The sequence below is a fragment of the Siniperca chuatsi genome, linkage group LG11 (genome assembly GCF_020085105.1).
Source record: "Siniperca chuatsi isolate FFG_IHB_CAS linkage group LG11, ASM2008510v1, whole genome shotgun sequence".
In the NCBI taxonomy this organism is placed as follows: domain Eukaryota; kingdom Metazoa; phylum Chordata; class Actinopteri; order Centrarchiformes; family Sinipercidae; genus Siniperca; species Siniperca chuatsi.
In genome coordinates this window covers 12757302-12783602 of record NC_058052.1, presented here as the reverse complement: position 1 = coordinate 12783602, position 26301 = coordinate 12757302, and the positions used below count along the sequence as shown (strand labels likewise).

The window sequence follows — 26301 nt, the reverse complement described above, 5'->3', positions numbered from 1 at the left end:
GATTGAAAAAAGCTGCTTAAAGGGGAGGCATTTTGGATTTCTAAATTGGGCACTTTTAAGCCTAAAATTGTGAAACAAGAAACCAGATTTCAATCCATTTTTATAGAGTTCAGTGGATTGCAATTGTCCTCAAAACAAGACTAAGAGTCTACAGCCATATATGCAGCTCTGTGAGACTGTACTTGGGCAAAGTGGTGCATGGAGCTAAATGCTCAGGTCTGCATGCTAACATGCTCATGATGACGATGCTAACGTCCTGATGCTAAGCAGGTATAACGTTTAACAAGTTCAATATGGTAAACATTATACCTGCAGATGATGGCGCTAGATGAAAAGTCATTGCATCACCAAAGTGATTACAATACATCCTGAGGGACACCTGAATGTATGAACCAAATTTCATGACAATCCGTCCTATAGTTGTTGGTTCACTAAAACCCAAAAATGTCAACCAGTCAGGGGATCGCCAAGTCAGTAGGATTCATCCTCTAGGAACGATGAATGTCTGTATAAAATGTATGGCAATCCATCAAACAGTGATATTTTTGTCTGGACGAAAGTGATGGACCGACCGACATTGCCATCCCTAGAGCAATTCTGTTAGCATGGCTAAAAACCTTTACCTGATGATGGCAAGGTAGCCAAAAATGTTTAAATAAATAACATGAGAATAAAGCATGGCATATTGGAGATGAGTTGTGCGACTTGTTTAATTAAACCCTTAAGCCCATATGTTCCCAGGATTTAGGTATTCTCCAAAAATCAGCATGATTGTCCATCATCATGTGTATTTTGATCCAGATCCAGATGGGGATTAAAAACTTCTAAACCTTTTCTGTTATTAAAAATACAAATTTAGAGAATTGTGTAGGCTTGGCAAGGTACAGCATGCATTCTCTGAGTGCTTTTTAGTTGTTTATAGGTCTGTATGTATGCAGATGGTGTGCTGTGTTTTCTTGTTTTATTAAAAGCACAGAAGTTATAGCTTGTAAATTATGAATGGAAGAAAGGAGGCTCCCAAATGCAATGCATCACAATTAAGAACCCTCTATGGTTCCCTGGAGCACCCAACACACCCATTACAGAGGATTGTACACGGTATATATATATACACAAGCTATAAGTATGGCAACATTTTACATGAGTTAGACAGTATTTTCATTGGTCATGTTATTGCCTCCTTTATTGTTGCTCCAAAACCTATTGATGTAGCTGTTCGAGCTGTCTCTTGTGCATTTTTATCCTGTGTATTTTTTTGAAATTTTTTTTCATCTAGTTTTTCCTTTTTTTGTCGCTGTCTGTTTGTCTCTCTGTCTATCAGTCTGTAGTGATTGATATTTTGTTTCTGTTGTATCTTCAGGGTGATGTTGGCCCTGCTGGTCCCCCTGGTCCTGTAAGTACAATATAGTGGTGAAAGCCCACCTTACAGAATATAGTTCATTGTCAGTTAGTATGAGATATGATCAATGTGTTATCATAAGGCACACCACACCATGTTGCATGAGTAACATCAAAAGAAAGGATTATAACATCAGTGCTTTGTTCACTGCGACTAACCGAAGAAAATGTCAGAATTTTGTGCATCAGTAAACTATGAAAAAATTGGGTACCAGAGAGGAAAAAGCAACAGCAGTGCAGTGTTTACCTTTGCTGTCACACTTCCAACATTCCAACATTCCATTCTTTGACAAGCCTGCAGATTTGTTCTATCTTTAGATATATAGTTTTAAAAAAGAACAAAGAAGTTTTTTCGGAACTAACAGTGGATCAGTAAAGGGCATGAAACATGGGCAGTTGAGATGAGTTGTGTTGAATTTCCCCAAGGAAGAGCTTCCTTGTTTTATCAGGTAATGAACTCACTGATATTTGGCAGCAAGCTCCTACTAAGTGATTTTTTAGCATTGTACACAGCAGATAAATGCACAAAATAGCTTGCACAGACTTTGAAAGCTGTGAACTGTTATTTCCTGTGTATCTAGTATCAAATGAACACATTTGCACAAGCCAACACCCACTGGTGTCGTAATCTTTTGATTGGAACAAAAACATCTTTATAGAGTGAATTAATGGGGGCCATGCAGCACATGACCTGTTTAAAATGTTCATAATTGTAAATTATATATAACATTTTGTCAGAAGACACTAGTGCTTTTAGTGGAGAAGCAGATAACAACAGAGGAACCCTGACGTCATGGTGGGTGTCTGATGTACGCTGAAGGTGACACAGAGTGGGTGGCGCTGGGATGATAGAACTCATTGCTTAGACATTTTAAAGTCAAAAACACACTGTGACAAATCAGTTAAAGATCTGCGAGGGGGCAGTAATGACTCTAAAGAAATGCTGCATCTATGAGTAACCTTTAAAAAAAAATTGAAATTAAACTATAAAAAGTGTCAAATGAAAACATGTTGTTGGAGCTCACGTGTCACAAAGTGTGGGGTTTGACATTTAGATGACTCTGTCCTAATGGGTTTTGTTCTAAAGATCTGCTGCCTATTGAGCCTCTGAAGGATTCAGACATGAGCTTGGAAACAAAGTTTAATGGCTTTCATTCTTATAATCATTCTCATTGCTTGTTAGCAAGCGATTTATATGGAAATTAGACAACTTAATTATATAGCAAACAAATATCACTCACTCTCCACTGGTTTCACTGGTTTCTGTCTAATCAACACAAAGCCTACTCTTTTAATAAGAATATATATCAATGTAGGCTGTTCAAAACATTGAGGTCTTGCTTTGCAATTATTTTTGAATAATTGTCTCTTTTCCCTAAATTTCATTTCAACTTCGGAAGGAAGATAAATAAATGTTCTATCAAAACTGAAATATACAGTTGTGTTCATTGTTGTGTAGTGAGGTGTGGGCCACCCAGGATATAGGAGTTGTATACTATAGCACACAGCAGAGGGGAAAACATTAGTCATTTGATAAATGAGGCTGTTTGAATATTTAGTACCAGTCTCTGTCCATGCTCTCTGCTTTCCTGTGGCAGATAATTTTGGCAGTTAAGCATTGATTTCCCTTACACAGCAGAAGCAAGGGTTCAGATCATTACCCTCCTTTCATAAACCTTCTTGTGCCTCTGTTTATTAGTGACAGGGAGGAGCAGTGGGCTTACAAGCATGCACAGCCATCACTTCCCCCACTGCCCTTAAAGTGGCAAAACAGTCTTTTCAGCTCTGAGACGGCCCTGTTTTTATTGCTGCCCGTATTGCTTTACAATAGAGTTTTATAATCTATTAAACTGAACCTGTTATTCCAAGTTATGTTGAGTAGAAGGTTCTGCTCTTGAGAAAAATTCAGGCAGATATTTCTGATCTGGTTAAATACTGATGGAACTGAGACATCGTTCAGCATCTGAGGCATTGTTGCCAAAGGAGGGGAGAGCGCTTCATGTCAAGTTCATTTGTACTGTGTAGCCCTTGATCACAGTAACGCTCTCAAAGGGCTCAAAGGCACACATTAGTCAGGGAACAAGGACACCTCTACAGGTGGACAAAGAAAAAAACCAAAACAAAAAACGCTTAAATGGGAAAAAACAAGGGAAGAAACCAGTGGCAGTGATCTCAATAGAAGGCACATCCCGTCCAAAATACCCAAATTTTCCCCACCTGGATATGGCTTTCAGTTCTGAGATTGCTTCTATTGTCTCTTGCTTCTTTTATCATTATACTATAACTACCCAAGACTGAACTGGTTATAACTGCATACAGGAGTGAAACATGGGGTTAACACAACACAAAGGGCCTGAGGACATTCAGATGTAATGAGAATCTGATGATTATAGATAGATAATTAGATTTGTTCCCCAGATTGCTTTACTCAGTTTTTGATACATTGGGCCTTAAACATTGCCCTTGTTTTTAAACCCCTTGTGCAGTTTACATCAACATTTTATTGTGCATCTCGTATCCACAAGGTGTATCCTGAACACAAGTTTCTGTTTATAAATTTGTGGATTAAAAATGCAGTAGTTTGGCCACTGAGTAACAATTAATCCTCCGTGTCCTGGGTGTATTTTCACCTGTATTTTTATTTGATCAAGATTGTATTCTGATCCACCGTGATGTATGTTAATGCCAGGTCTAAATGAGGTCTTTGATTTGATCTGTAGCATGTACAAAGAATGATATGAGGATCAAGTAGCTCTGTAGAAACACTTCAGAGTAATTGCTGTTTTAATTTGGGATTTAATGTGGAAATTTCTCCTCTTCACCTGTAGTTCAAGGAATCAGTCTACCAGCTGGTTGGTCTTGACCTTTCCCCTTCCATTTCATTTAATTTAGTTGTAGAAGGCCCTGCCCAGTGGCCCTGTCACCCCATTTCTGAGCTCTACTTGAGATATCAAAGAAATATAGAAACATTAAATCTAAAAAAAAAAATTCTAATCCGAGGATCAGATTGCAACAAGAGATTCATGTTGGGCGCATATATTTGTGGAACCTAGTTGTTACTTCTATATTGCCTTTAAAAACAATCAACAGCTCAGAAGAGTTTTTTTCAGATTTTTACTTGCAGTAATTGCAAAATCAGAGAACACTGTCTTTTTCATTACTTCTAGGTGATGACAGCTCACGGATTAAGACAGCTCTCTGGAACTGTAAGCAGCTGTTTATATCATAAAACTTGAAATGTTTATTTTGTGTGGTTCCTCTTCAAATTGTTCACAAGGCACACTTCAGTCAGATTTTGAAGTGGTCTGTTTTCTCTTGTGTTTAAGGATGAAATGAAGGAGAGGACCCTCAAGGGAGAAAAGGGAGATCAGGTAACTATTTCCCTCATTATTATTTCTTAGTAAAGACAGTTTAACCAATAGAAACTCAGAATTAGTTTTCAAACATTGCATGCAACATTTGACACCCCAGTGTGAAAAAATTGTATATTTCTTATGTAACATTAACAAAAGCAGAGTTGACATTTGCTTTGGAAAGAACAATTGAACATCACCTGCTGTTCAGAGTTGGAAGTCGTCTTTGTGCTCTGCAGAGGTGGAGCACAGAATAAACTGTTGTACAATTATTGTTTCGACCTCAAAACAACAGATGAGGCAAGCAGATTACAAAGGCCAGTGATGCAACTACTGAAACATCAAAAGCAGCTAAATGAAAACGAATGAAAGAAGATTTACTGAATTATGGCAGGCATCAAAACCAAACACTCAGCATACAACCATGATAAGTGTAAGTGGTATGAAGGCAAGAGCAAAAATGTTATGTATGGTATCTCAGAGGTACATTTTTTTGAAAAAGTTGCTGCTTTGATTATATTCACATTCTCAGAACAAAGGAGCAAACTTGGCAAAGGAAATACTCCATATTCTTAACCTTCACACAGTATGAAACCTAAATTCAGGAAGGTCCTTGAGGAAATTTTTTTTAAACCTTATCCCAGTCAGCAGAGGAATGGCTTACTTGACTATTTTCTTTATGCATGTCTTGAGAAATGATGGTTGTCTATCTCCTCTACTTTCTACAGGGGGAGAAAGGAACTCAAGGACCGCAAGGCTTCAAGGTAACTTGTTGAAGACATACTGTAGCACTTGCACTAAAACTTGAGCATCGATATATACTGCCAACAAAATAAAGCTCCTAAGTCGTTTATGTCCATTGAGTACCACTCCGTGTAGCCCTCCACAGTGTCTGTGCAACAGCAGTCACAACAAGGCTGTATGGAGTATACAGATCAAAGCCATTTTTTATTGTAGAAAAGATTCTTTCTTTGACATGCAGTAGACCTTGAGCTAGACACTGGCCCTACAACATGTCAGCGATTATAGATATCCATTTTGGTGTTTTTGAGCTGACACACCAGAGTAATTCTCTTACAGTTGCGACTGAAGTGGACCTTCAATCCTTTCGGCTTTCGACTTTTATGCCTCTCCTACAAACCTCTGGAAGCCTTCTTTGAGAAATTCAAGTGTGCAGCAGTTCTACTGTATCTTGAATTCAGAAAGAAATCAAATATCTACTGTAGGCTTTCTTTTGTGTGACAAAAACAAGTTAAAAGTCTGATGTTTTTCTCCCTCCCCCATATCTCTTACCCCCTTACTCACCCTTTTTGGTGATGTACCAGGGAAACATAGGGCCGTCAGGACCAAAGGGAGATCAAGGACCAGAGGTGAGTTTTTACTTTACTCATCTCATGGGGTCAAACGGAGATGTATAAAAATGGCTACTTTTAAGAATTTAAGGGTCTCATTAACAATATCTTAAATATTTTGATGTTGTTACTTGTAGAACTTGATCATAACAGCTGGTTCAGGCCAATATTAACTTGCATACTGAAAGAAATCATCTCATTACATTCAGCTGGTTTTGGTGAGAGTTCTGTTTCCATGGTAATAATTATAATATTACCAGGATATTTGTTAGTGGAATACAAAGACGAATGCAAACAAATCATTGCATATTACACTTGTAATGCTTAGTTTACATATGTATCATAAATGCATTCACTGTAAACACACTCACTGAAATGCATTAAGAGGAAAGCTCTTATCTTGTCTAACTAGAGTATTCTTTTGAACTAGGTTTATGAAAATATTATAAAATCTTCATAGTACAGATACCTTTTTATCACAATCATGAAAAGGGGTAAATAAAGATAGCTGCCAGGGTACTGATGCTTGTGCACTTTTTCTCAGTTGTTGTCATTCAACATAGCTCAGTTTCCATAGTAATATGTGGATCGTTCAGGTCATCAAAGTATGCAAACATCTTATATAGAATAAAAGCATTACCAGGATTGTAAGCTTTTATTTGAAATAGCATGTGCGTGCAAACCTACTGCTGCTCAGTCATGATGATATCCTCAGAATACAGTACAGTAATTGTCATGAGACTAACCATGGTTTATTAAAAAGGCAACAGGGGCAGCACTTAAACAACACTGCTATTTGAAATACTCTCGAAAGTCGATGTCTACAGTGTAGCTGGCTGGGCTATAACATTTGAAAGCCCAGATAATTCTGTCACCAGACAAAAGGAGAAAATAGCCCCAGGACTCCCAGGCGAGCCAGTAAGTATATTGGCACAAGACACTAGCACTTCATGTCAAGCCTTCCTTTCTCTCATTGCCTTTTCTATCACCTTGCCATATCCTCTACCCTCGAACTCAGTCTGCCAAAATGAAAGAAAGAGATAAGAGAACAGATAAACCTCAAAAGGCAGAGACAGAGAGGAAGTAGGGAGTAAAGTCCAGAATTTTTACACAGACGATCAGTAATCAAATTTAAGAATTAATTAGTGGAAAGAGGCAAATCTAAGCGCTTTATGCCAGGAACGGAGGCAGAGGCCCAATCTGTTCTCCACACCTGCTTCTGTAATGAGCATCTGTCTTTACTCAAAAGCAGGGAGGGAAAAGAGGCATTTCATAAATCCTGGCTAAGGGAAATTATGTTGGAACACGGCAGCCCGCTGAAGCAGTGAGGAGGAGGAGATAAATGTGTGTGAGGAGATGAAGGCCTGGTGATAGATGTGTCTCTTTTCACCACTATTTGCAGGGCTCGCCAGGGGATCCAGGGGTTCCTGGGAGAGAGGGCCTGAAAGGAGAAAAGGTAGGTAAACCTCAAATCAAGTTCTCACCTCAAAGAAAAATATGAAGCTATGATGTTTTATCACAGGTTGAACATGCTAGACAACTTGTGAAGACACCTTTCAGATTATTTGCCCTCCATGCCATCCTCAATCATGTTGTAACTTTGTGTTCTCGCCTTTGATGCCTCTGACTACTCTGTTATTTGTATACAAATTTTTTCTTGCAGTAGGACTTATTCCAAATACTGTGCTGAAAGTGGAAAAGAGCACAGTTGACATACATATTTGATGTGGTTTGTCACTTGTCAAAATAAACGAAGCTGTATTCCCCACCCACTGGAGTCACTCTGTTACACTCCAGGGCAGAGAAATAAACCTAAAGTGCTTAAGCTTCCTACATCCATTCACATTTATAATCCTCCTTTGTCATCTTTGCTATACTGATGCAAGAGGCATTTCTGATTGTACATTCATGTGGTAGTCTATGAATAAATTAATGTGAAAAAACAAACAACGTCTGTATGCAAAATATGATGCCAGAGCCAGGAGACAAATAGCTTAGCTTAGCATAAAGACTGGGAGCTCTAGCCTAGCTCTGTGGATATTTAAAAGAAATCTGCCTAACAACAATATGCCATGCCATGTTCAACATCTTAGTTTAGCCTGTTAGCATGCTGACATTTGCTAATTAGCTCTAAAGACAAAGTAATGATGGGAATGTCATTGGCTTTGTAGGCATTTGGTCATAAACTAAAGTATTGATCAAATTGAAATTATGACCTCATGGTGCCACTAGAGGAAAAGTCAGGGGATCACCAAAGTCTGTAGGATTCATCCTCAGGGGACCATAAATATTTGTACAACATTTTGTGGCAATTCATCCTATAGGTTTTGAGATTTTTCAATCTAGACAAAAGTGGTGGACCAACCAACAGACATTGCCATCCACAGAGCCACATTGCTAATTTTGCTAAAAGACAACAGCACTAAGGCACTAAAAGTTTATTAAAGTTTATTTTACTTTTCCTCTTTTGGTAGTACATTTAAAAACATTTGAATGAAATTGTATCCATGACTAGACTCACCAAATATATTTGAGGCAGGGAAAAGAAAGCAGACACTGCTGTTTCTGCCTTGTGGACAGCAATGTCCAACCTACAAATGTGATGGTTTTGTAAGGGTCTATGCAGGGCCAAAAGCTGTTCCCTCTAACAAACAATGTTAATGTTTATACCCATTGATCCTGGTAAATGGTGTCTGCCCCTGCTTTACTCTCCAGACTCTTCCTTGTTCACCTTCCTATGTGTAATACAGCACATCCTTTGCATTGTTGAGATGACAGAGCAACGCTGAAATTTGGAGAAACTTCTGAAAACTGTCTGTCTTTGTATCTGAAGGGGGACTCTGGTGGAGTGATGGGGCCACAAGGACCTGTAGGTCCTAAGGGTGAGCCTGGACAGCCTGGAGGTGCATATATGGTGGGTACAATATCAAGTTTAGACAGTCACTTTCATCTGACCTTGTTGGCTTCAGCCCTCAAGTCATAGGACACAAAAGTAGAAGCTGGTAGTGTAGAAGAGGAAAACAACAGAAGAACATTCAACAGAAGTTCACAAAGCAGATCATCTGTAAACAGCTGGAACAGCAGCAGATAAGTTAAAGGAAACTAACTCCTCCAGCTGCATAGCTGCCATGACATTATAGAGATGCAATGCCATTAAGTAATCCACCATTGGATAACCCCAGCCTGGGTAATCACCTATCCTCCCAGCTTATAGCTGTTGAAGCACTCTCGCTATGCATATAGAAATGTTCATTATAGCTTCACCAAAAAGGGGGCGCATGTGCAGCCAAGGCCTCAGTCCTGGTTGACGGCGTTTGCGCTCCTCAATCACCGGCTTTAAACAATCATGTTTGTTTGTGTGTGGAAACGCTGAATTGAACATTAAGCCCGACAGCAGACCTACTCATCAAGCAAGGGGAACTGTGTTCAGTTGAGCAGAGTAATAAGGGAAAGATTGCGTTCAGGCAGAAGTATTTAAACCTCTTTAATGTACTCCAGCACTGTGAAAATTGGAGTGAGATTGCAAAAGAGGGCTATATAAGTGTGTGTGTGTGTGTGTGTGTGTGTGTAAGTGTCAAGGGGAGATGTTTACAGCAGGCCAATGATCTTATGTTGTTACACTGTTCAAAAGCTAAACAAAGAAATTTCTATCGTAGCGGAGGTCCTTCTGCGTAGATCCTGATCTGTCTTTTATGAACGTCATTTCTTTCTGGAGGCATTGGAGGAAAATTAATTCTCAACATTTTATGGTCTTTGTTATTTAAGACAAAGAAAAGAAAAAAAGCAATAAACAGAGGTCAATGCAAATTGTCTGAGCATCTTTAATGAGTCAGCCTGCTCAAGTAGTTAATGTTACTTTATTGATTTTTCCTTTAAATGAATAATGAGCAATTTACTCTTTGTTTCTTTTGACTTTTATTATTTGCATAGATTTGCAATCTCCCTCTACTCTCAAGTACTTATATAAAGGTTTTGTTTCAGTGGAATGCCAATGCATAATGTCTAATGGAACTTTTTGAAAATGCAATCTTAGGATCATATTATTAGTTTCAAAAAGTTATGTAATTCCTAAACTTTTCTCTGTTTTATGTTTGAGTGAAAGGGTACATTTTTCCATAAAACTATAGAATTGCTGCTTTAGTTCAAATCCAACTTCCGCACAGCTAGTTTACATTTTGCAATGTAGGACTTGTAACACTAATACATGCTGACCACAGAAATCAATGTCTCATCTGAACTGTACAGTAAATAATGCTCACAGTAGCCTCGAATCCAATAAAGGTTTTTCTCTGTGGTATGGCATTATCAGTCCGCCTCTATACATAGAAGACTATTTAAAATGTTGTAAACAGCATTCAACATGAGCTCTTAATACAGACTACTGTGGAGTGTAGTTCGTACAGATCCAATATTCCTGTTTAAATTCCAGAACTAGAACAGCTTTTTTGGGCTGCACCTCGGGTCTCAAAGTGAATTCCTGATGAATGTGCATTGAATCCCTATTCTGATGTTTTCTTCCTGTTGTTTTGTAGGGCGATGGGTTGTCTCTAACCAGAGGGTCTCGCGGGCCCAAGGTAGGAAGCACTGTGGTGGTGGAGCATCTGTACTGCTCACTATGTTAACTTCTACAGTTAGGATGAACTCAAGAACTCCTTCTACAACACCACCCATCATGCTCCAAATGTGTTCATTTGAAATTATTTTAAACTGGATGTTATTTAACACTATTAATTATATAAGAGTGGATTTTGTTAGCCTACAATGATATTTTCATACAATTGACTGTCAGTGTTTAGGTGGTTTAGTCAAGTTTGCATTTGTACTACCACATGGATTGGTTGAAGCTAAATGTTTTAACCATTTATTCATTACTTTTAGCATTTATTTCAACCATTTGTCTGTTACTTTTAGTTAACTGTTTAGACCTCTCTGCTCGCTTGCTAACTGGTTTCCGCGCACCTTTAATTGCAACACGTACTGCAGTTGTCAGTGTTGCAGCTGACACAATATATGGATTTTTTTTTTTTTCACCTGTTTGTAATGATTATTTTTTCAAATTAGTTAAGCTTCTCTATAATCTTTAAACGTACCCCCTGGGCCATTGGCCTTGAACATAGTTGCATTTCTTGAAAGGCAAAACATAAAGGGAAAATGAGTTCCAGCAGAGTCTGAATACCTAATGATCATGCAGTGCAGCGGCTCTCCATGACTTCTGGATTCACTATCACTGAAACCCCACTGACTGCTCCCTTGTATTTTTGTAAGGGTGAGAGAGGGGTCCCAGGATTGCCAGGAGACCATGGTGAAAAAGGCGAACCTGGAGCGAGTATCATCGGCCCGCTTGTGAGTATGACGTTGTATTGATTGGTCTCTGTCTCCCACATTCATTATTTAGTTCAAGCTATGATACCTTCAGATTCCTGTCTTTGGGCATTGAAAGAAAGAGATTTTCTTTGAAAATCAAGATCAGTCTTCATTAAATACACTGTCAGATGAAAACGCAGGTCATACTGTGAGGTGCTGGCGTATTGCACGCTGCCATCATCATATATGCTCTGCACCACTAGTTTGAACCTCACAGATTTGATTGTGAGTGAGTCTGCTTTCATTTTTGAAATACAGGATTGTTGGAGATAGAGAATCAATAGACCAAAAGGTGTCTAACACAATTCCTTTATTAGATCCTGGGTGCTAGAGGGCAGATGGTGTTAACAAGATGTGTGATGTGTTTTTAGGGCCCCATGGGACCCCCAGGAAAGCCGGGAATTGAGGTCTGTGGAAAATTCTCTAAATCCAAAACACACAAACAGCATGTTCAATTTTATTTTTACTGATTTTTAGCTCATCAATGCTGTGGCCAGCAGTCTGGCAATTATTTTACAATACAAATAACACTCTGCACTGTTTGTTAACTGGTTGTATAAAGCAAGATTGTTAAAATCATGTGTCTGGGTGTTTTTCAGGGCCCTCGCGGACCCCCAGGTTTATCTGGCCCTCCTGGAGCTTCAGGAAGGGAGGTGAGTAAGATCAGTCTGTCCTTCCACTCTTATTCACTCCCTTACACGTCTGCAGATAAAAGACGGCTGGAAGCATAAAAGAATGTCAGCTACCCAATGTAGATGAACAAGTACGATGTATCACAGCTCCTGGTCACAAATCCCCACCAACTGAGATGGGTGTGAAAGCAGAGTCCTGCATGTCTGTTTGATATCATAGCCAGGAGGATTGTTAACTCCTTTCTTTGTCTCAATTAAAGGGCTCCCCTGGTAGACCAGGCCCCCCGGGACCTGCTGGACCCCCAGGTGAACCAGTAAGTAAGAAAATCTATATTTTTGATTTCTGCATTTAAGCATCACTGTACTATGCTCACCTTAAATTCAAAGTCACTATTCAGAGTGCAGCTCCAGTTTTGGGATAATTAGCAGCTAGTCCTGCTGTTCACTAACCAACATCACTTTCAGGAAATGTTATAGCTTACGACAAATTGGCAGCACCCTGTTGTTAGCACATGTTTTCATGTCTTTCTTGTCTTTTCATGTGTTTCAAGTAAGCAACATTTACTATAGTTCTGACAGCTGTAGTGTGAGTACCATACGAGTGCTGCTGCTGCTGTTGCATCAAAGCCTTGTAAATTTAGCATTTTAACCTCTTTATGTTCATGTGTTGTAAAAACCCAGGAAACCCATTTATTGTCCATTTTAAAAAATAAAAAATAAAAAAATACATGGGCTGCAATTCAAAATGTTTTTCTCAACTCCAGAAAACAACAGCACTTCAAAGATGTGAGGATTCTGTCTTCCAGCAACAAAGTTATTAAACTGTTTCCTGAAGCGTTGCAGATAAAAACTGAAAACACTGAAACAGAAATTTGTTAAAAAATGTTTGGGGTGAAATCACATTCCTTAAAGGCATATAAGATGGTCTTTTAAATTGATGTTTTGAGCAATTTACAAGATGCAGTTGCACCAAACAAACAACTGCAGAATATTTCCAAAATATCAGATTTGTTAGCTCTGAAATTAAGACTGTGGCAATGTTTCATGGATTTCTTTTCTTGTTTTTTTGACAGACTGCCCTGCCAATTGTTGGAGACATGGGTGCTTTACTTAAGGTATTTTATCTTCATAGTTAATGATAGGAGCTTTTCACAAACAATAATATGCAAAGGGGTGCCTGGGTTAGTATTTAAAATGTATCAATATTTGTTCTTTTGAAAGAGTACTATGGATGTTATCAGTTTAGAGAGAAAGTAAAACCCCTCGAGTGCCTCCATCAGGATGACTGGGAGAAATATCTGTATAAAAGACATTCAAATAATCTTACAAGAAATCCAGGCTTACTCATTCACCACAGGTGCACAGTCGTAATACCACTTAGTACCTCAAGAGGCGATAGTCCGATAGTATAGCTCAGGCCTCCTCGCCCCATAGTTTCAGCCGGGAGATGTGTGCGACCGCCATGTTTGCTGCATTACACAAGCTCTCTTAGCTTTTTTAGTCTAATAAATAAATAAATAAAATACAAACTCACAAATGTCAAGAAAGGAAATATTTGTACACATATTGTTCTTATTAAACAGAAAAATACAACCGTACATTCTGAATTCAAGTTTCTCTTTTTTACCGAACTAAGACCAGCTTAATTGCCTTGTTAACTCATCGTAAAACAAACTTCCTTCAAACTCAACAGAAACCAAATAAAACTCACTGCTGCCCCCTACTTTTTTGGAGTATGAATGGTATGGTGGAGAGTAGTCTCATTCTTACTCATTGAACCTTTAAAAAAAGCCTTTGAGAACAGCTCTCACTTCTCTTGCTTATGAAATGGTTTAATTTCATTTCCTCTGGTAGATTTCCGTTGTCACTTAAACCTTCACCCCCAGTTACCAAACGTTAAAGTATTTGGTAAGAATGCTAAAACACTCTTATCAAAGATTTTACAAGTCTCACCCGTAAAACCACCAGACTTGCAGCTAGTGTCTTTATTTTCTCACTCTGTTCCAACATGTTCATCATACGTAAAGGTTATTGCCCCTAATGTTCTCATCAATTGGCACAAACAGCATTCAGGATTTACCTTTTCTGACCAAATGCAGAACTTTCACCGGGACTGCAAGGCCAAACATAATGTGAAACACTATTCAGCCTGCAGCCTTTATTACCTGAGATTACAGAGTAAAAAGGGAGATCAAGTACTTGTAGGCTGTTACCTTTCATAATGGACATTTTCCATCAAAATTCACGCAAATTACAGATTTGTTCTTTTTTTCTTTTGATTGAAGCAGATTAGTCACTTCATGTAACTATAATACCTGGAGGACAGCACTTAGCTAAATAATGCATTTTAATTTCTAATACTTAATGCATGTCAACCCTGACAATAAATATAATGCCTTCACAAGTCTAATCATTGATAGATGAAGTCAAATGCCAGCAGTCTTATAATTTTCTGTCACCCCTTCCTTCAATGTCAACTTATTTTATCCATTAAGTGCTCTGTTAGATTCTGCTACAGTTTACAGCCTTCATCAGAGTTGCTTTGTGGCACTCTAATTAGTACTTTCAACACCTTGATGACACCTGCAAAAAAGGACTAAATACATTTTTTTTAACCTCAGTAATATCATGCTCTTCTTATTTTGTTTTATTGCTAACATTTCCTTGGACTACTGGAAGATAATTAAATGACAAGGATGTTCTGGTTACTTTCCATTTTGTATTTCAGACTCAGTTTCCGATTTAATGCTGCTTTTTAATGGTGCGCTATACTCCCTCCAAGTTAGAGCTCCTACCTATTTCCTGGAAGGTGCAGTGCCTATATCTAGACTGGATCAGGGACAATGATATTTAAGATTCTCACCTAAATGTCACAGTCAATAAGTTTGACAAAGTTCACCACTCACCTAGATGAGAGACACCCTTGGAGACACTCTTGGTGGGTTCACATTATTTCTGCTCTGCAGACATTTAGAGAACACTTTGTGTCAGTTGGGGTCTTGTCCTCCACCCAGGGGATGTGACATAATAAAGGGCGAAAATGCAGTGCTCCAACTCAGCTTGATGAAATCTTATCTGTGCCACCACTTTTGCTTCCTGCCTTGCCTGCGCTGGCAGAATGCCTGCAGTGTGTGCCAGACGAGAGTCCCAGGGCTTCCTGGGCAGAAGGGAGAGAAGGGGTCCCCTGGAGTTCAAGGAGTAGAAGGCATGGTGGGAGAAAAGGTACAAGTAACTCATCAACATGGCAGGCAATTTGGAACAGACACTGTAAACAGTTAATCTGACTATGATACTTTGCATTACATGACACTTGTTAAATTTCCTCTCAGGGTTGCTTATTAAGTACTTTGAGTGTATGTGTACTTGCACCCATGTTGATTGTGTACTTCTATCCTAAACAGGGGGATCCAGGTGTAAGAGGTCCTATGGGTAACCCTGGAAAGGAAGGCCCAAAGGTAGGCAAGGAAATATCAGGCATAAATATCCTCAGTAAATAATAAAACACAGTTTTTAATTTAATTATTTGTGTGAATCTAAATTAATTATTCAACTTCTCAGCATGGCAAAAGAATCTGTGAAACTAATAGCCTCATTCTATGATATTGTTCATTGAAATGTGTGTTTAATCTAGTATATAGAGATTTACATTGACAAACGCTTTTCATTTTTTTCAAATTGCCTTTTGGATTATCTCTGGAAGCCTCACCAGCTGTTCTACAACTCACATTATTCTGTACACTTTTATGTGCTCGCTACAAAAGTTGTTGCTATGGATACAGTGTTTTACCTCGGTGAAGCAATTTTAAGTCATGTGCTGTAAGAGCGGAAGAGACATTTTGAAGTTTACACCCATCGGCCTTTAGTTTTAGGCCTTTTCATGAAAAACATTTACTTTTCCCTCCCTCATTGGTTCTGCTTTCCTGCAGGGAGTAAAAGGAGAGAGAGGGTTCCCAGGCCCTACAGGAGATAAAGGTGATGAGGTGAGTGAAAAAAAAGTTGAATAACAAATTAATCCAGTAGTTATCTAACCATCCAAGTCACTGTGACATTGAGAGGCAGCTTTTTCAAAAGAATGTAAATATATTGTAATGGCTGCCTCATCTTAAAGCCTGTCTACTCTGAAAGTCTGTTTTCAAAAGAAGCTATCAAAAGCTATCCACAGTGCTGCGTGTGCACTATGCCCTATCTTTCGCACTCTGAGGAGCTACTTTATAATGAACGTAGCCTTCCCTGCATGTGTGTGCATGCTAATTAAAAAACATGGCACTCTTTAGAGGAGCTGAGAAACATTTCATAGGTTAGTTTTCAGCATTGGACTGCAATGGCAAGAAATTTTTACTAACAGGCACTCTTGTTTCTAGATATTAGGCTCAATAATATGTAGCCCTAAAGTTTTTTTAATTTATTTTTTTTTTACAAAAGAAATAATTGTGAGAAACACATGCAATGCCATCTCTAAAATACAACAAACAGTACAGAAATGCCTAAACATTTTTTTTTTAAATACTGCATGTAGAAATGCCCCATAGTAGACAATGGAATGTTTCACAGCTTCTGCGTTTTCAAAGATGCTATGAAGATAAGAAAATATGAACATAATAACAGTCATTGCAGTGAATAGAAACATTTTTGATTCCATCCTGTATATAGTATAGTTGCAACTGGATTCCTGGAAAGCCGTTCCAGGCATCAAGAAAACAGGTTTGATAAGACTTGGTCTATAAAATTGTGAGCTGATTGGTGTTCATATTGAAGTAGATCTTACCTTTTAAATACACCATCCTACTCCTGAACAGGTGTGAGGCACAAACAGAGTATAGAGCTCTTAATGATTGGGGTCTCCTACAGCTGTATTTCGTCTTATGTGTAATGTTTCTGAATGAGTCAAGGAGGTAAACTGTAAGTCCACTCTTTCTGTAAAATATGAATATACATAAAACTTTTTCAATAGTGAGAAATTATTCAAAAAATGATGATCCACTCTGTCTCCTCCAGGGGCCTTCAGGAGTACCAGGACTTCCTGGTGTGACTGGTCGTGCAGGGACCCCGGTAAGAAGCCTGTCCTTCATGTGGTCTGATTTTAAACAGAATCTCTGTCATTATTTCATATCACCAAGTACCTTTTTATGGTTACAGGTCTACTTTATCGTGACATGTGGTTAATGCTTAAGACAGATTTCATTGTAAGGATGCTGTTCTGCTTGCAGGGGCTTATGGGTAGACCCGGGCCAACAGGCCAACAGGGAGGAAAAGGAGAAAAAGTAAGGTGTTTTACCATTTCAGCAATTCTCTATATGATGTAGGTAGTGTATATGTCTAGGTTTTATATACAGTATACAGTGGATGAACGTGCATACTATATGACTTTCTTACAACTCTATGTTTGCTAATTTGCATGCAAAATATTCAGATCTGTTTAGTTGAATACCACGGCTCAAAGCCTGTAATAAATAAATGGTTTTGACTGGGAGTATAAATAACTTTTCTGTACACTTTTTCCCCCAATAAAATGTAGTTTTATCATACATTTTGAAGATAGATTGGTAAAATAAAAAAACAATCATTCCAGTTCCTATAATAAAGATTATAAAGATAGGAGTGTAGGAAACCAGATCTCTTAAAGGAATCTTTAAAAAAAAATGGCAAATGAGGTTCCATATCATTGGATTACATTAGCATGTGACTGTGGTTGATAAACATTTCCATTTTCACTGACATGTTTAAGAATTCCTCTGGTTTGTGTTTGGCAGGGGAATGAAGGACCACCGGGCAGACCAGGGCTTCCAGGGCCTCCGGTAAGTTCCTCCTGCCTCAACAAGAGCCAGATAACAAGTCTCAAAACCTCCGTTAGGGTCATAGATTTTTTGTTGCCCTTTATGTACGCTTAAAAACATTTTATTGTTAATTTTGTTACACAAACTGACTTTCTTATTTCTGTTAAAAAAATCTTAAGGTTACAGACTATCTATTCAACACACATGACTTTACCTTGGCAGCTTCCCACAGAAATGACCATCAGTGCACTTATATTTTGCTCAGTCTAATAATATTTAGTGTAACAAGAAAAACATAACTGACAAACACGTACAAATATGATGAAATTGTGGCGACCTGTTCACTGGCATTGAATCATGTTCCCTCCCTTTAAAAGGTCAGTAAGTAAGCACTTCCAAAGGCAAATCTATAATTCATCAGCCGTGTCCCCCCCCCCACACACACACACGTGCACGTGCACACACACGCACACCCTGGTCTCATAAACTGCAGTCTGGGAGGACAGGGGATGGCTCAGTGGCCTGAAAAGGGCACAGGCATCCGCTTGCTTCTAAATGAGAACCTTGACTCCTTCTACATTCACATTAGCTGCCCTCTACCAATCTATCATGGGAAAAACATTCTTTTATGATCTAATACTACCCAAGAAGTCTAGATTACCTAGTTCTCATACCCGAAACTCTTTTAATCAGTGTGCTCTTTTGTATTTCTGAGATGCTCTCGCTTTTTGAATTAGAGCTGGCTCAAGGATTATTTAGTCGACTGTTCTCTGTTTTTCCTGTTCTTTTCACTTCTCACTCTCTCGCACACTCTTCCCCTCTCTTTGTGTAATCACCAAATGAGCTATTGATCTCTCTCATGTAACGTTTAAGGGCTTAACAGTGTATAACGGCTCCAGACCTACTGTACAGTTGTCTGTAAAGACTCTCGGTGCCTAAAACTCACAGAACAGTGAGGAGAGGAGATGTCTGATTTACTGTTAATTGTGTTTTAGGGTGTACCCTATGTGGAGGGCAATGGGATGAGCAGTCTGTACAAGCTGCAGGTAAAGGACTTTTCAAATGACTTAAACTCAGTGATAATGCCATTGTGATCCTTTGAATGCATAGTATCAATCATATTGACAGAAAAGAATCTGTGCTTGTGGATAAAATATGTTTGACCCATATTGTAAAATACATAGTCATAACTTGGAAAAATGTCTTTTCAGAGTGGTGGAGCTATTTTAGGACCCCCTGGAGCTCCTGGTGCTCCGGTAAGCATAATCACTGTTATGCCTGAAGCAAATCCTTTAAAGCGCACTGTGGAGAAACACTAGCACACAGGCATGTTGATACTGTATGAGCCGCAGAACCTGGGAGAGCTGAATAACCTGACCAGCCCTCCAGGGTTATCTCGGCGTCTAAAGCCCTGTCACAGTCAATCATGTTCATTGAGAGCTGGTGGTAGGTGACGGTCAAGAGGCTTCCTGACTCTCAAACAGGTGTCTTTGACCCGCCCCAGGACACACAACATCATTGATATGCAAAATGGACTTGGAAGTTCCGTTGCTCTGCACAGTTCCAAGCCGAAGTGACCCGATTTTGCTTATCAGCTCCCCCTGCTCCTCCTTATCAGACAGTTTGTAATCGTGTCCAGTCCTGGGAGACATTCAGTCACAGGCCTTGCAGGGATCTATCCACCACAACGAACACTAAAGGTGGCGACATAAAATAGACGCTCCAATAACCCCAGTGCACAATGCTTATGAACCACAGCTAAATCTTGCCTCTCCCTGTACTGCATCCATCACAGCCCAACAGCTCCTCTGGAGCAATCAATAAAAGAGCATCTTCATCAGTGTTAAGAGGGACAAGGGGCCCAATTTATCAATTATTCCTTGTTTTATTAATATGGAAAAATGCTGAAATGCTTTACTAAAAATATAAACCTGCATGGCCAGTATTTGTAAAAGCATGTGTGATAACCAGACTGGATTATATGATCCTGATCACTTTTAATCGTGCTTGAGAAAGACCACAGGTACATATAACACAATGGGAACATGATTTACAGACAAAAATTGCGAGAAAAGCGAATACTATTAATTTTAATGACAATAACATACAGTAGCCACATGTCATTTCAGACTATATTTATGATTTGTGGTAGCAGTTGTCACATTTATGGGAGTAATCTGTCCTTTTCTCTCTCTCTCTCTCTAAAGGGTCCCAAAGGAGATGAAGGACTTGCAGTGAGTAGAAGCTTTTCATTCCGGAATGTATTTTAATGAAATATGTTTTTGTGCTGGCCAAAAAAAGTTCGAGTTTCCAGTTGCTTTCTATCATTGTCTCTGTGGTTCTCTACAACCTAAGTCAATACACCCTCAAGCATGAGCACTTAACCACTCTCAGTAGAACTCCAACACACAGCGAAGAAATGATCATGTCTCCTGCAGATACAAAACCATTGTACCATGTTGTCTTGCCAGTGGAAACCTATGAACTCTCTCTGCACTTTAAATGCCCCCCCCCACACACACACACACACACACACAGCCCACCACACCACACCACACATACTGATGCCTGAACACAATCCACACAGACATGGAAACAATTCTGCCATCAACTTGAATTCTTTATTCCCACGGGGCCAATTGCATTTTTTATTGTTTTGTTGCACAGTGATTTTTCACCAGGATGCTAATTTGACATTTTAATAAATTGTGTGAACGGCTCCAGTGCTGTGGTGGAATTGCCCCAATCCGTCTCACAGCTGATCCTCTGGCTGGTCCACTCTCCCCTTAGCTGCACTCGCTTATTCATGACAATCTACATGTGTGACAATTAACTGCACAATCCGTCTATGTCAGCACCGGTTGCCCCTCTATTCTGTGTAATGGCATTTCTCCATGGCAGCTTGAGCAAGATGAGGTAGATAGAGGCCATCACTTGTTCGCGCACTGGGAATGGGTCTCTATTTTTAGTGCAGAACGCAGGTCTGATTGTGATTGTCAAATGGGACTCTTTTTCTATCCCATCTATAGCCTACAAGGTGTGACAGCATGTGTCATAGATCATATAATATAACACACTCAGGTTGAAGTATTGTCCTCTTAGGATTATCTTCATATTGACACATGATGGGTTGTATTAATACCTGACTGAGAATATCAAGAGGAGAGATGGAAATGTGCGAAATCTTGGCTCCTGCAGAATTGAATTTACTTGCCTTCATGTGGCTTTGATCTATATTTGCTTGTTTATGTGTACTGACAGCCTTATAATGATATATTTTACCTTCAGGTAGCTCATCACCACACTCACCCTCCCATTGAGGACTGTGAGACAAAAATAACATCATTGTTGGTTGCAAAAAGGGGGAACTAACAACACGTTTTTCTATATCAGTAATGTCTTGACTACAGCAGGTGGTGTGTTTTTCTCTCATAGGGGGAACCAGGGGCCATGGGATTACCTGGGTTTGAAGGGCTACCTGGTGCCAAGGTAAGCAACAGTATTGGCCTAACCTGATTACACAGTTGGGTAAAAATGCTCTCCCTGTACTTCATTTGCATTACAGAACATTTAAAGAGTTTATTTCTGAAATGACATATCCAGCTAAAAAACTATTTAAAAAAATGCTTGCTAGTGTGAAAGTGAAACACATTATGTGTTCCTGTTGAAGTTATGAGTCATCTTAAGGGGAAATAATTATGTTTAGGAGAATTTAGTCACTTGAGGGTTTTTTTAAATACTGACTGAAGGAATTTCCGGTTGAACTTCTCTGAACTGGATATACAGCAATACCACAGCAATTTGGAGCCAAAGCGCTCATGTAATAGTCAATCACCTGCACAATGAACTACTACTATTGGATGCATTTTCTTTAATGGAACATAACTAACCCTGCATGCAACTTTTCACAACTTCCTACATCTGAATCTGTATGGAAAAGTTGCCACTGATTGACAGTGTATGACTGTGTATGCTGTGTGTGAGTGTGTGTGTGTGTGTGTGTGTGTGTGTGTGTGTGTGTGTGTGTGTGTGTGTGTGAGTGTGTGAGTATGTGTTGAGGGGTGGAATGTTTCCTTTTCTGAGTCATTTATCCTTTAGGGGAATACTGTCAAAGGTGTGACATATGCAAAGTGTTTGCTTATGAAATATGAAGAAGACTTAAGTTCATAAGGAGGTTGTTTATCATAACTCCCTATTTGTGATTTTTCTGAGTAGAAACTTATAGTGTTTTTAAGTGTTTTATGTGTTCATTGCATTAGTCCAAGCAGGGAGGAGCCCAGGAACATTCATTATACCCAGGTTTAGGCAGTTTGTGATATCAGTATCTATGTGTCTGCTTGACATGACAGTGATTTATGTCATCTATCTGACACGTCTGCAATGTTTCCTTCAGGGTGATATTGGTTTGACTGGTCCACCTGGGATACCAGGTCCTCCAGTAAGTGAGATTTTTTTTTTATGATTCATTTACACCAACACATACCCCTCCTTGATCAATCATCTGTGTTATTTAAGTCTGCTGCTGGCAACAAGTCAATGTTTCATAAAGTACACAGAATAGCAGCTATCAAAACAGAAGTCCCATAACACAACACCGCTTCAATTAAGAACTTGGATATAAACCTGTGGTCTGTTCAGTGGATTTTCTGTGCAGCTATAGTAGGCTGGTTGGTATACATAAATGGGAGGCTGCAGAGGTGCCGTAGATATGACACCATTGAGGACCTGTCAAACACGGCCTGTTCTCTTCCTATGTTTGTGATTGACAGGGGAAGCCCGGCCCTCGTGGAGAGCCAGGGATCCCAGGAGAGCCGGTGAGCCGCAGCCTCTAACTCTCTTTGAGCTGTCAATCCATGTGTCATTCCTTTGTCACTGGCGACTGACACATTGGCTGTCTCTGTTCTCTGACAGGGTGAGAGGGGGCCGCTCGGAGAGACAGGATTCCCAGGACCCGAGGGACCCCAAGGTGTTGCTGTAAGGATGCTACATGAATTTTGTTGCTCTTCCCTATATAAGCACTTCTAGGTGTTGCCAAAGCACCTTCCAGTAATGGTCAAGCTGGAATTGCTAACACACTGCTCCTTTACATCAGCATGTTTGTCCATGGTTGTTTTACCATTATATGGGGAAAAAAGAACATGATTCAAGGACAATATGGATAAAATATGTATGTTAGAGATCACTTGTCCTGTAGATGATTACATTCCTCTATGTAATTACCATCAGAGATGGTTTCTGTAATTTTCCCTGTAAGCACACAATGGAACAGTGTTCGCACAGCAATCAGGATCATTATCCCTTGGTTGAGATATCTCATTAACTGTGGAGATTACTAGGAGTGCAACAGTGCTGATCCAATCGAAGGTGGGAGCTGATACAAAATGTCTTTGTTTGTGCTGCACTCCTTGAGCAGGGGAGACCTGGAAAAGATGGAACTCCTGGATACAAGGTGAGTTGTGCGAACAAGTTGCAAATCCCCTTATAGAAAGTGCTTTACATCAGCCGAGCTACAGAAAGATGGCACAGCAGATTTTTATCCCCCCCTCAAGCTACCGCATCCTGAGTGCATTAAACCTATTTGCATATATAAGATTTTAACGATAAAAACTGAATGGAATCCTGCAGATTTAAGGCTTTGTTGACTTTTAGTCTTTTTACCCTAATTATACAGTTAATGCTTTCAGGGAATGATAAAGTGTTTGTAATAGAGGACAGTAGACACTTAGATTAAATATGCATTTTCCTCCCTGATGAACCTGGCTAAAATTAAAATAAATACTACAGCAAAGTCTGCTTTTAGGTGACTGATTAAATATATTATACACTATTTACTACATAATCACACAGAATGGGCTCGCAGCATGCAGAACAGATCTGCAATGAACAGCCATTCCTAACACATTATACAGTCTAATTCCAAACTGATTTGACTATGAGTATTACTGTTTTTCTCTCTGATTTACAAGATTTTTGTCACTTAACAACATCTTAATGACAGCCCAGTTTATTGTTCTCTTCTTATTATTAGTTAATATTGCTACACCATAATCTCAGCATTGCAAAGAGTCGTTCTACAGTTTTATCCTTATGTCTCTCTGCCATGGTGCCTGGCTTTTTGGTGGGGCAACAGTGCCATCTAGCAGATGGCTTTGCTCCTCTACCCATACTCCTTGCACACTTCTTTGAGGTTTAATGTAATGCTCAGGGAAGCACATTTCAGTGGGCAAGATGATAGATTTAAGCCTCCCATCAGGCATTGGGGAATACAGAGTACTGCAGATTAAAGCAGGCAGGGGAGAACAGCATCACAAAGAGATGCCCGTTTTAAAACCACATCCTGCCAGATTGTCTTTTGCATGGCTCCTGTAATCCAGCAGGAAATTGATACAAAGATGCTCCCAGAGGTATTGCTGTGAGGACGGTAAAGGGATCCAATGAGGAGTGACAGGGAGGGATTGGAAGACACAAGATGTTGTGACATGAAGCCAGAGACAGGTATTTTCTCTCCCAGCTCCTCCATACAGTAGAGACAGCTGGTGGGAAAGCAGGCATTTCTCAAACGAAACAAGAGTGATGCAGAGAAGCCGTGACATTGCAGAAGGTGAAACACTATACAGGGATATATTATACAAGCAATGCACCTGAGCTGAGTAAGAAGCAATCAATGCACAGTCATCTGAAAAGTGTACGTTTCTCAAAGTCAAGTAATTCAGGATAAGCTTGCTCACAGTTTTTTTCTTCAGGCAACAGAACAGAAACGTCTGCAAATATTAGAGTAAATATGAGCAGCATGTCAATATGGTGGTTTTAAATATTAGAAATATCTGATTCATATGTATAGATTACAAAAATGGAGTATTGCGTGTGCCCCTGCATGTTGCTGAACATCAGTACTTGAAAAGCTTCGGGGTCAGCATAATTTCTTTTTCCAAGTATTCAGATGTTACTCCTCTAAGTTTTTTTCTGTGACAACAAAGCCTTCAAATATATTTTCCTGCTTTTTTTCTAAGGGAGCTACAGGTAGACCAGGGGACAGAGGATCCAAAGGAGAACGTGTAAGTAGCGTCATTCCTGTGTTCCTAAAAGGAAGCTGTTTTTATGACTCAGACTATAATGCACAAAAAAGGTTTTGATGAATAGTAATGGAAGTCTTCACTTCAGCACAAATATGACTAATCCCCACAAGCACATAAGCACTAGATAAAGGCATTTAACGCTCAGTGCAGTTTTCTATTGTATTGTGACAAAATTAAAGAGCTCTGTCACACTTCTGCTGTAATCTATTGCAAATAAAGGATGCAAAATTAGGCTTTTAGCTTTATAGTTGGTAACAGAACCTTAGGACAGGTGACTGGATACATTAGGAGAAATAAGTCAGTGTGCACAGCATGTTAAGTGATACAGTCAGGCATGAAAATAGTGAATGTGGTGCAACTTATACCATACAGGAAATGTAGCTTTGATTGTTAGACTGAATTCAACCAGATCTAAACAGTTTGGTCAGTACTGCATCATATAAAGCTGAAATATGTCTGGGTTTCTTTACTGCAGGGTGATCCAGGGATTCCTGGAGAAAGAGGCGTTCAAGGCGAGAGGGGTCGCACAGGAGATCCTGGCACTATTGGACCAATTGGACCAACAGGGCTAAGGGGCGATCCTGGCCCTCCAGGACAGTTGGGGAGTGTAAACCTCTTGGTAAGTTGTAAATTTACAGATAAAAATAAACCGTAATCAGCTTACCTCCTTCCTGAGCTTGTGTAACTAGTTCAGTTCCTGTTCCCTGTATGGAAAATGGTGCAGCTACAGATTTCTGCATGAAACATCAAACAAGGCTGTGCAAGGGAGGTTGCTGTTCTCTTTTTCCGCTCAACGCTTCCCACTCCTCATCTAGACGCAACAGAAGGTCAGAGAGGGAGAGAGATGGAGACAGAGAGAAAGACAGAGATATGTGGGCATGCCTAGAGCTCTGCAGAGCAGTGAAAACACCTCCGTATGTCACAGACATTTTAAACATACTGTACACAGTCCCAGCAGTTATATAACATCCACAGCAGAAATGGTTTGAATGCAGTGGTTCAAGGTCCAAGGCCACACTTGTTTGCCATTGTTACTGATGCAGCCCCAAAAGCTCTTGCAGTGTTTGTGAGAAAGGTTGACATGACTGACATAAAGTGTACTATCTTCTTTGAACCAATGTTATTTTGAGTTTCTAAGTCCTTTGAGTTGCAAAGCCTGTATTGTTATATTTTTGCCTTGATAATACATACATTTAGAGGCATACAGAGCTGGTACGACAAGCTACTGTACATTTTTCCTCTTAAGCACAGAGAATTGGACATAAAGTAACACCAAGAAGCCTCTTTATAGAGTTAGAATATCTAATTTAATATTCCCGACTGAATCCATTTATTTCTAGCTGGGTTTAAGG

The 26301-nt window shown here is 39.4% G+C and overlaps 1 protein-coding gene across 3 annotated transcripts in view; it reads left to right on the top strand.

Annotated features, from left to right (window-relative positions):
• The window catches only part of LOC122884682 (collagen alpha-1(XIX) chain-like), a 98295-nt gene that overhangs the window by 60398 nt on the left and 11596 nt on the right, over positions 1 to 26301 (top strand). For all 3 annotated transcript variants that reach the window (XM_044214910.1, XM_044214909.1, XM_044214912.1), the window contains 29 exons: positions 1361 to 1393; positions 4566 to 4604; positions 4725 to 4769; positions 5480 to 5515; positions 6077 to 6121; positions 7506 to 7559; positions 8937 to 9017; positions 10636 to 10677; positions 11369 to 11446; positions 11839 to 11874; positions 12067 to 12120; positions 12360 to 12413; positions 13173 to 13214; positions 15217 to 15321; positions 15501 to 15554; positions 16026 to 16079; positions 17095 to 17148; positions 17307 to 17360; positions 17850 to 17894; positions 18869 to 18919; positions 19085 to 19129; positions 20081 to 20107; positions 21309 to 21362; positions 22267 to 22311; positions 22643 to 22687; positions 22785 to 22847; positions 23287 to 23322; positions 24884 to 24928; positions 25425 to 25568. In XM_044214910.1, the coding sequence (XP_044070845.1) occupies positions 1361 to 1393; positions 4566 to 4604; positions 4725 to 4769; positions 5480 to 5515; positions 6077 to 6121; positions 7506 to 7559; positions 8937 to 9017; positions 10636 to 10677; positions 11369 to 11446; positions 11839 to 11874; positions 12067 to 12120; positions 12360 to 12413; positions 13173 to 13214; positions 15217 to 15321; positions 15501 to 15554; positions 16026 to 16079; positions 17095 to 17148; positions 17307 to 17360; positions 17850 to 17894; positions 18869 to 18919; positions 19085 to 19129; positions 20081 to 20107; positions 21309 to 21362; positions 22267 to 22311; positions 22643 to 22687; positions 22785 to 22847; positions 23287 to 23322; positions 24884 to 24928; positions 25425 to 25568 (1560 nt within the window). The remainder of the gene's footprint in view (positions 1 to 1360; positions 1394 to 4565; positions 4605 to 4724; positions 4770 to 5479; positions 5516 to 6076; positions 6122 to 7505; positions 7560 to 8936; positions 9018 to 10635; positions 10678 to 11368; positions 11447 to 11838; positions 11875 to 12066; positions 12121 to 12359; positions 12414 to 13172; positions 13215 to 15216; positions 15322 to 15500; positions 15555 to 16025; positions 16080 to 17094; positions 17149 to 17306; positions 17361 to 17849; positions 17895 to 18868; positions 18920 to 19084; positions 19130 to 20080; positions 20108 to 21308; positions 21363 to 22266; positions 22312 to 22642; positions 22688 to 22784; positions 22848 to 23286; positions 23323 to 24883; positions 24929 to 25424; positions 25569 to 26301) is intronic.